The sequence below is a fragment of the Silurus meridionalis genome, chromosome 26 (assembly GCF_014805685.1).
Source record: "Silurus meridionalis isolate SWU-2019-XX chromosome 26, ASM1480568v1, whole genome shotgun sequence".
NCBI lineage: Eukaryota > Metazoa > Chordata > Actinopteri > Siluriformes > Siluridae > Silurus > Silurus meridionalis.
This window is the reverse complement of record NC_060909.1, coordinates 3,592,662-3,603,791: the sequence shown is the minus strand read 5'-3', so window position 1 is coordinate 3,603,791 and position 11,130 is coordinate 3,592,662. Positions and strand designations below refer to the sequence as shown.

The window sequence follows — 11,130 nt, the reverse complement described above, 5'->3', positions numbered from 1 at the left end:
TCTCATCTCTCTATCTTTCTATCTCTCTCTTTCTATATATCTATCCATCAAGTTTCAGACTTTTCACTATTACTGCAGTCATCTTTAAGTCCAAACCGTCCCAGTAACATACACTTAAGAACAGGATACCCCATTAAACATAACGCAATCTGGTAACTAGGTTGTGGTAAAGATCACAAATCTACAGTGGACTCAATACAGTGAGACATCGTGATGGTGTTTTATTGAGAGGCTGCCATTGTACAGACACGGAATAATACTGTTTAAAATCGTAAAGAATCCTTCAGGAACTCGCATTCAATCACTGTCGAAATTACAGCATCAGTCATTATCTACATTCCATCACTTCTATTCGGAGCTAAAAATACCCAGAGTTCTCCTAGCAAAATGAGTGTGCACAATTTAGCATTAAACATTAGTATCTTTCAATTCAGAGGAATTCTTTGAGCAACTTCTTCTTAAAATATGTACCGGACCCCACTGTATTATACTATATGTAAATTGTGGTCCAAAAGTCTGAAAGCACTAATGAAAATGTATCTATTTTGTATTATTTATGGCAAAAAGAAGAATTAAAAAATATATATTTTCAATGTATTTTTTGGTACATCCAATTTTTTTTCTGCTGAAACAGCAGTGTGCATGCCATGGATTCAAGTTTGTGCAAAACCTGTGCACAACCTGATGAGCCAATTCAAATCAGTCAGATTGTCATTTAAACGCATTAGAGACAGGGACAGGAAAAACCTGCATTTTATATCCAGTATCATTTTGTATCTATCTATCAGCTAAAGATTGATCTATAGTACGCTATATTTGTTAATTTCTGTATAAGAAATATGATCTGCTTCCTCATTTTTTCTCATTTTTCTGTTTTCTTGTTTGCTGTGTTAGTTCCTGTATTATGAATGCGTTGTTTTGTCACAAGTCTTGTTGCAATTTTTGACACTATCTGCAGGTACATATATTATATATTATATATAGACAAAAGTAATGACACTTGTCTTTTCCAGCCATATGTGGTTTTGTCCCACACTTTCCTTTACAAAGGTGGAGACACACAATTATATAGGAAGTCTCTGGATTTTGTAGCTTAAAATGACTTGAACTAGGAGACCCAAAGACATCTTTTTCAGAGGAGTGGATGTTATTGTAATAGAAAAATGGAGACTATATGTGTAATGGGCTATCTATCTATCTATCTATCTATCTATCTATCTATCTATCTATCTATCTATCTATCTATCTATCTATCTATCTATCTATCTATCTATCTATCCATCCATCCATCCATCCATCCATCCATCCATCCATCCATCCATCCATCCATCCATCCATCCATCCGGGTGGGTGGGTGGGTGGGTAGGTAGGTAGGTAGCTAGGTAGGTAGGTAGGTAAACCCTCATAACTATATATCCTGAGGTTTGAATATATAGTTCTATAATATCTATCTATCTATCTATATATATATATATATATATATATATATATATATATATATATATATATATATATATATATATATATATATATATATATATATATATACATATACATATATATTATATTATTTCTTAAAACATGGTTCATTTTACTAGACATTATAGTTAGTAATAGATAGTGGTATAGATTTACTCGTCTTTAGACATGCTGCGTAATATAGATTTTATGATTAACTAAAAATGTAAATAAAAACAAAAAAATAACTATTTAGTGTAAAACCCTTTCGACCCAGCACGAGCAGGCGTGTATCTGCTTCTTTGGTAAGTCCATTCATTTACAAAAATTTCAGCCGCTATGGAATTCATCCTACAAATCATTTTGAATTACAGTTTTTAATCAAAACCGTGCAGTAAAGAAAAGTGAATTCCATTGTGAAAAGCGCAGTGCGTGTGAAAGAGCACATTTAGTGCAGCGGGCTAAACGTTGTTATTCGAAATCGGTACTTCCATTAAAGGTGTGAAAAGACACACAGTATGTATTATGTTTTCCGTTTGCCTCACGGATTCGTTTATTGCCGTCATTAAGCGTGTAGCTTAGCAAAGCACTGAAGCTGGAAATGTAATCTGTATGCCTGTGCGTGGGCACTGTGGTTTATTAGCATCACACTGAACAAAACAGCATCAGTGTTAGCTTTAACCGTGCTAAATTTGACTTATGAAGTATTTTTTTTTCTTAGCAACTATTAAAATTAAAATGCTGATGTGGTGTATATGAGTGCTGGATCATCTATAAAACAATTCGCTGAAGTCCTTTTACCTACATTAATGATTGACTTTATAGTAGTGTTACTCTTATAAAGGGAATAGTGTGACGATACTTCTGTAAGACATACCTAACCTCACCTCGCCATCTATCCTCCCTCTCCTCCATCAGGATATTATGAGATTTCTCAGAGGTAACATCCGCCCACACTTTTCCTATCCCTTTAGGAATTATGCTAAAATTACACAAACAGGTGGCCAGGAGGAAAAGCAGTCACGCGCCAGTCCGTCTGCAGTGCGCTCTGATTTGTTTCCAAATGTAGACATGCTAGTCACCTGCGACAATCAAAACCATCAGACCTCAACCTTATAACATGTTATAAAGCTAACACGCCAGGTCAGGCTTTCTGTATAGCATTAGGTCTATAACCTTCCCTTAGTTTGAATGTGTTGATCTGATCTGATCTGAATAATCGTCAGAAAACGCTTGAGCTCATCACGCCGAGTCGAAGCCAAAGCACCAGCACGGCTTCCAAGCTCTTATCAGCCAATAATGAAGAGCACAGTGTTCTGCCACTCGCCGCTTCATTACTCCCCCTATTAATTAGCACAATCCCAGTGTCCTGCCAGTTCGAGATGCGTGATTATTTGGCATAACAATGTCTTCAGCACAGACAATTGCCATGGAGTAACATGGCAGCTAGAGAGCGAGGGGAGAAGAGGTGACATCTCTGACGAGGATTCCTACAGGATCTAACAGAAGAATGTTGCTTTTTCAGAAGAGTTGCTTTTTCAAGGGCATCTTCCAAAAAGGAACGTAATTACCAGAGTATCAGAGGTGTGTAATGCTTTAATACAATGCCAGCAAGTCCAGAGAAAATCCCTAAATAGAAGACGAGTGAAAGAACAGCAATCTTTAAAGCTGAGATGTGAAGGACTAAATCAGATAATGAGACTTTCCTCAAGGTGCCTTTCTTCAAGGTGAACAATTTAACTGGAATGCAGCGCTAGAAGAAAAAGTCTGCACCTAGTGTCTACATCGCAGGTCTATGGGTGTTAAAAAAAAGCCAGGCAAGAAGGAATGAGCCTAATTTATTTTTATGTTGCTGCCAAGGTGTTGACTATTTTTTTTTTTATTACGACAGCCATGATAGTAGCTCCAAGAGAAATCACAGGTTAATAGTAATTTGCAGTAAACCAATAACAGCTTCTTTTCTACTAAAGGACTTGTTTGGGGGACACTCCATATAAAAAGATTTCTTCTTTAATTGTTGATAGTTTTTGGTGAGGTGGTGTGTATTTTACAATTTTGGATACATTTTCTCAGAGTCATAGGTTAAGATGTTGCTTTTCCTCTGCAGAACAGAAACAAAGTTTGATGTCCTTTGCAGAGCAGGGAGGTAGAGTTATGCCCTCAATAGGACAGGGAAGCAAAGAGATGTCCTAAGCTTTACATGGAGGCAGAGTGACATCATAAGCAGGGCATGGAGGCAGAATGAAGTACTCTGCAGGGAAGGCAGGAAAGCAATGTCCTCTGCAGGGCAGGGGGGTAGAGCAACATTCTCTGCAAAAAAGGGACAACGTCTGATGCCCACCACAAAGCAGAGAGAGAAACAATGTCCTCCACAGGGCAGGGAGGCAAAAATGTCCTAAGCATTACATGGAGGCAGAGTGGCATTCTAAACAGGGCAGGGATGCAGTGTGACAGAGCTATGATTTTAGTTAAAAAAAAATTGGTGGTGGATGGATGTCTTTGGGACTGACTGAGTGGTAACTGAGCACATTACCCATTGCTGACTTATAGTATAATATCATTGTATTCCTTACCACATATCATGTTTATTTAGTTGGTTGGTTGGTTTGTTTGTTTTAAAAATATCTAAAGCCCTTGTTCTACTGTATTTTTATCATTTCTACTTGGCCAGTTTATTTCAGCCACATTAACACTGCTGTGTATTTCTGGTCTAAAAATTTTAATTATTTGCTGGATTGTAATGTAGAGCACAAGAAATCTTGATTTGACTTGCTTTCTACAACAGAAATGAATTAAGATATAATAATTATAATAGGTTTATATATTGAGTAATATAATGATAATTAATGTAATCCAAAAATAGAAATGAAAATAGAGGATATTAGTTTCATAAAATTGATTCATTTGTGTTCTTATCTCGTCTGTAATCAAATAAAAGGAATTTGCAACAGCCATGTCAAGAGTTTATAGAGGTATTGGCAATTGCTTCAGTGTTAAAAACATGTAAAGGTAAAGGGAATGTCTTCCTGCTTAAACTCTGCACTGCTGCAAACCATCCTACTGATGATCGACGTTATGTTTCGGCTTTACTAGCCAGGGGGTTGACTAATTGCTGTCTCAGGCTAGCACTGTGGGCAGTCCCTATCTCCTGTCTCCAAAGAGAATAGACGCATGTAATGATCAAGAAGAAGTATCATTTGAGACTAAACCTACCAACGGTGCGCACTTTAACCTTCTCTTACACCAAGCAAAATTTCAGGTAATAAATGACAGTGTCTATGATTCAATATAAGTATAAGTTCTCATTCATCCTGTTAGGTTGGAAATATGCCTCCAATACACAATTAATTCCAAACCTTCCTATCATCCTTGGCCTGAACCCACCCCAGGCCAGAAATGACCTCTGGTTTCACCTCATGATTTACGAGCTCCTCAGCACTGTTATTGAATTCCATTATTTGTCCATGGCTGACATCTGGGAACGTATCATGGGGGTGGGGGCTTCATCTGGAAGTGAGGAGAGATCTTTCTGATAGAAGGAAACGTCTTATCAACCTCACTCCTAACTCAAACCCTTCACCACACATACACACACCCAACCCCCATCCTCCATTATGCACCAGTGGCTGAAAGCACACGCTTATCTGAGCTGAATATATTTAAGCACTGCTCTTTTTTTTTTTTTCTTTGAGAAGATGAATGTTATCTGAAAAAATGCGGAAATTACTGCTGATAACACAGGGATTTGGGGTTTTTGGTGAATATTGGGTTCTAAGAAAGAATAAGGCTGCATATTAGGACATGAGTGTTATCAGATACATTGCAGGATTGCCTTGTATGGGGTTTTAAGCAGGAATCTGTAGATGTTGAGCAGGAGCTGGCCAGTGTGGCAATTTTTCCTACTGAGAAATGTATCCTGTGGTGATTAAAATATATGAACACAATTACATCTTCAGGTTTTTCATATTTTCCTTGATGCTCAGTCATGGGTTTTACAAATATATATTAATGTATTGCATTTAGAGTCTCCATGAATATCACATTTCTTGTGTAAATGCCCTCGCTAAACAATTTCCAAGTAAATTTGTTCATATCCAGCTTAATAAATGTTCATATCCAGATTGATACAGAAAGTTTAATGGATAGCAGCCAAGGATATGATTACAAAGAATTCTAAGCTCTGTTCTAATCATTTATTAATACAGGCTTAGCTGAAAAGTCGTACCGATTTTTTTTTCGGGACTTGTTGAAATATTTAAAGGCTAAGGCGGGAATTCAGAAAAAATATCCAGCATGATTGGCGTGTATGAGACATAGATCAACACAGGGGACCACGGAGTGTCTGCCATGTCTGTCTGAGATGAGTCAGGTCAGTCGTAAAATGACCCCTATCCACCCCCGCTGGGGTGGGTGGGATGCCAAGGTCTACATCCGTACTGGCTGCAATTAGAAAGGCTAAAATTAAACCTGACAGTGGCGAGAGAGGAGGAGGCAGCATGTGAGAGTGTGTTGGTAACTCAGTGAACTGTTTTGGCCTCACTTCGGGAACAAATGTAGGAATTTCGATTATTTGCTGGAATGTGAGATATTGCTTTTTAGGGCATTCTAATAGGAGGTGCATTCCTCAATGTTCAGCTTCACCTGTTTTCTATATATATATAAATATATATATGTATATATTAATCAAAGATTTCCTTTCCCATGAATTCCTAAGCAGCTTGGCAAACAACATATGTGACTTCAGGTGGAAATTTATCCATAAATGACCTAATGGCACGGCAAGAGGAGGCCTGCTTTCACACCTCGCGTGGCGTTGATTTGCAGCCAAATCCAGCGTAGCCGCTGCGCTTCGTTTACACACTCTCTCACTCTCACCTCTCTTGGGGTTATTCCTATTCACAGACCCAATTTCAGCAAGCCAGAGCCTGCGCTAGACTGTGCTGGACATGCATGGGTCTAAGCTGGGGATGTGTATCAAGCACAGCTCTCTCACTCTCTTTCTATTAAAATGAAGCCTGCCATTGAGTCAGCTTTCTGTTTAAAGAAGGTCCCAAAAGACCAAAGGCCAGGAGCCTGAACGTTCAGTGCAGGAAATAAGGAGCCACTGCAAGAAACGAAATAAGGGATAGTTCTGGAGGGAATGACAGAGGGTTGTGAATCGAAATTTTGTCTGAAACCCTGCCCTTGAACCAGTGATAGTATTACCTACCATGTTTCTCTCTTTATATATATATCTTGCAGTATAAAGGCCAGGCCAACCTGCACGTGTTTGAAGACTGGTGCGGATCATCAGTTTCTCAGCTCAGGAAGAACCTGCACTTCCCTTTGTACCCACATGTAAGTAAACCAAAGGCTCCAGTCGGCTTAGCTCCATACATTATAATAATATATTAATAATCCAACTCACAGTTTAATCAAATTAAAAAAAAATTCAGCCAAACCTGAGGATACAAAGTTATGAGGGTTTATGTATTTATGTATCTATGTATCTATGTATCTATGTATCTATGTATCTATCTATCTATCTATCTATCTATCTATCTATCTATCTATCTATCTGTCTGTCTGTCTGTCTGTCTGTCTGTCTGTCTGGCTGGCTATCTATCTGTTTATGGATGGATGGATGGATGGATGGATGGATGGATGGATGGATGGATGGATGGATGGATGGATGGATAGATAGATAGATAGATAGATAGATAGATAGATAGATAGATAGATAGATAGATAGATAGATAGATAGATAGATAGATAGCAGAATTATTCATACTGCAGATGTAGTTTTAATTTTAATAAAGATATTCAAAATATAAAAACCTATAAATGTTAAAATACAAATTTAGTTTGGACTACATGAAATTGTATCTACGTGAAAGATATTTAACAGAGTGCTGAGTTTATGGTGAATATCATTTATTCAGATCTTCAGTATCTGAGCTGTTGAGTGCTAAGGGACTAACTCAGGGGCCCAGCAGTGGCAGCTTGGTAGTGCTGGGATTTGAACACATGAACTTCTAAAAGCTTCTACTGTATATCAACTGAGCTACCATTTCCCCATATATATATGTTGTGCATCTGTGTATATGTGTTTCATTAAATGTGGCAAAGAAATGTTTTGCTTGTTGTTAGTGTTGGTATTAATCAGCAATCTTGGTGAAATATTGGTGCAGTGTTGTATAATTTAGCAAATCAAATGACTGCAATATTGCAGTTTGTTTAATAAATTTAAAGGCTTACTGTGTGGAAAACTCGTTCTATGCTCCAGACACACAACTAATTCCCACTATGTGAGACTGTATCAATCAGTGTCTTTTAGGTGTTTGTGTATTCTCTGATTTAATGGGACAAAAGATTAAAGGTTTAAGATGAAGACAGGATTTGTACACGTCTTTCTGAGTCCCGCCCGGCACACAGGCTTCACTGAGACTGAATGGAGTGTCATGTTTATTAGACAGTGCTCACTTTATCTGTCCAACCTGAATGCATGGTTTCTCCTTATAATGATTGGTTTAGAACTCTCAAAGTGGCAGAATCTCACAGGAAGCTGCCAATCAGTAAATAGGGAATGAACATGACTGACATCTCCAGCTTAAACATACCTGCACCACTTGGAGTAAGAACATGATAAAGTAGGTGTAAACTTTATATCATAAAAACCCTGTAAATATAGATCTCTGTTTGTTTTCATTCTAAAATTGTATTAGTCTATGTAGCTGTCACATTGTTTTTCAGGCTGCATAACGTACTAGTGTTAAAACCGATTTTTTTTTTGGAAGATAAAAGATCTTCTTGCTCAGGAGAGACTGAAAATCAAACAAGAAAGCATGACAATGGCCAAGATTTTAATTCAGAGAGGAGAAAAGGTTGTTGTTAACGAATCCATTGATATAATTCCAATTATAATATACAATTGAAAAGTACTAACAATTTGATTATAATTCTATTGTTCATTTTACATTCATACAACAGTTAGTTCTGAAGTTCATGAAATTCCAATTTTCAGCTTCACAGAAACTATCACTACAGTAAAGGTTGCTGAGGAACTGATAAGCTTAATTGGCTTCTTTGCATCAACAGCCCCAATGTTGCTCCCTCAATTTCACATTGTATTGCAACCACAGATTGGCAAAAACTCTTTAGCAGTTTGGTACATACTACAGGAAAATGGTCCATACTCCAACAATTTGGTCTTTACTAAGGACAAATCATCTATGCTCCTGCAATTTGGTCCATAATAACGACAATTCTTCCATATTCTAGACATTTGGTCCATACTCCAACAATGTGGCCCATACTAAAGACAATTGGTCCATACTTCTACAATTTGGTCCATGCTAAAAATATTTGGTCCATACAAAAAGCAATTGGTCCATACTTCAACTATCTGGTCCATGCTAAAGATATTTTTATTTAATACTAAAGGCAATTGATTTATACTAAAGGCAATTGGACCATACTAAAGGCAATTGGTCCATACTTTAACAATCTGGTCCATGCTAAAGATATTTGGTCCATGCTAAAGACAATTGGACCATACTAAAGGCAATTTGTCCATACTTCAACAATCTGGTCCATGCTAAAGATATTTTATTTTATACTAAAGACAATTGGTCCATACTAAAGACAATTGGTCCATACTTCAACAATCTGGTTCATGCTAAATATATTTGGTCCATACTAAAGACAATTGATCCATACTAAAGGCAATTGGTCCATACTTTAACAGTCTGCTCCATGCTAAATATATATATTTGGTTCATACTTAAGACAATTGGTCCATACTCCAAAAATCTGGTCCATGCTAAAGATATTTGGGTCATATTTTAGCACTTTTGTTTATACACCAGCAGTTTAGTCTACACTCCCACAATTTGCTGTGCGGTAGTAAAGTCTGCTTTTACCCTTCTTGTAAAAACACCTTAGTGTTGGTCCTCCAGTCTAGTAGTTATCTAGTAGTCTAGTAGTTAAATACTTTAAGGTATTTATTGAAGATGGTATGGGTTACCGTCTTTTTCATCTTCTAATCCACTGCCGATTCTTTATTCCTGGAAACATTGTCATAGAGATTAACTGTTTCCACACCACTCCACAAATCTGTTCACTCCACAATCCGGCACTGCTTCGTCCCCATTCATATACACCCAAACATTGCAGAATCATCAAAATACGGAGGTGTAATGTGTGAACAGTAACCGAAGCAGAACAATATTGTGTAAGAAATTACAGTTATTCTATATTAATTTCTTAATTAAAATATATTTTGTGGTTACAGTCTAGATTTTTGGGTCTGTTCAGAAATTGAATCGTACTCTGGAGCATGTTATTTGTGCAGAGTGCAAATTGCAGTCCCTGGGCTTCTCACCTTTGCATTCTGTGACTATTATTTATTCACAACTTTCATTTACTGCTGCTTATAATGTCAGCAAACTGCTTCGGAGGTTGGAGCATGTGGATAACAGGGTATTATATGGGGCTAAGAAAAGATATGGTGTCTATTATTGTATTATCTGTATTTTTTTTTTTTTTTTTTTGCAGACCAGAACTACGGTTAAGAAACTGGCTGTGGTTCCGAAGTGGAAGAATTACGGCCTTCGGATCTTTGGCTTTATTCATCCGTATAAAGACGGTTTGTTACAGAGCAGTCATGCAGTCAATAGTGATGTGAAATTACATCTGTGAAGCAATGCCTTTCTAAGAGAAATACACCTACAAAAAGATGTTGTGTTTAGAGCTTTGCTCCAGGCAAGTTTCCGAAAAGCCTGAATAGACAGAAAGAGAAGGAAATGGGAATGAAATAGGACTTATTACAAAATATAAAAAAAAAAATATGGATCATGAAACATGCCAATGTAAAGAGAGTATATTTTATAACTGCATTTACATTTGGATTTGTTGAAATTTATAGTTTATGAACAAAAGTTTGTGGACACCATATCATGAACATCCCTTTAGTTCTAATAACCTCCACTATTCTAAGAAAATGTTCCTCTATATTTTGTGGAGATTTTTGCTCTTTTAAGGGTGTTAGTAAAGTCAGGTACTGATGTAGGTGAGGTGAGGAGGTCTGGGGTGCAGTCTGTGTTTTACATTCATCCCAAAGGTGTACAGTAGAGTTGAGGTCAGAGCTCTATAGCAGGAGGTCGTCCACTCTAACCCATGGAACGAATTTTTTATGGGGCTGGCTTTGTGCATTGATGTGCTGGAACAGGATTGGGTCTCCTAGATGAAATGATTGAAAAATCCAAAGACATCCTGTATAACTGTAAGACTCCAACATGGCGGGGAAGTTTGGGGAAGAACCCCATATGAGTGGAAAAGGCAGGTGTCCAAATACTTTTGCTCCTACAGTGTAGCAGTATGTCAATATGCATTTGTGTGTGTGTGTGTTTATATATATATATATATATATATATATATATATATATATATATATATATATATATATATATGTTGTTTTTGTTTTTTTTCTAAGGAGATTTCCAGTTTGCCATATCCTCTGATGATAACTCTGAGCTGTGGCTGAGTTCGGATGAGAAGCCCCTCAATGCCAGACTCTTGGTGTACGTGGGGCAGGTGGGCACTGAATCAATATTTTACAGCTAATGTGGCAAGAAAAAACTTCAACTTAGCTGTTTGTTCTTTGCAATCTTGAGTTGGATTTACTGAATATTC

General features: G+C 37.2%; 1 protein-coding gene across 3 annotated transcripts in view; it reads left to right on the top strand.

Annotated features, from left to right (window-relative positions):
- b4galnt4b (beta-1,4-N-acetyl-galactosaminyl transferase 4b) overlaps positions 1–11,130 on the top strand; it is a 120,766-nt gene that overhangs the window by 59,325 nt on the left and 50,311 nt on the right. For all 3 annotated transcript variants that reach the window (XM_046840699.1, XM_046840700.1, XM_046840701.1), the window contains 3 exons: positions 6,700–6,795; positions 9,994–10,084; positions 10,931–11,031. In XM_046840699.1, coding sequence (XP_046696655.1) covers positions 6,700–6,795; positions 9,994–10,084; positions 10,931–11,031 — 288 coding nt within the window. The remainder of the gene's footprint in view (positions 1–6,699; positions 6,796–9,993; positions 10,085–10,930; positions 11,032–11,130) is intronic.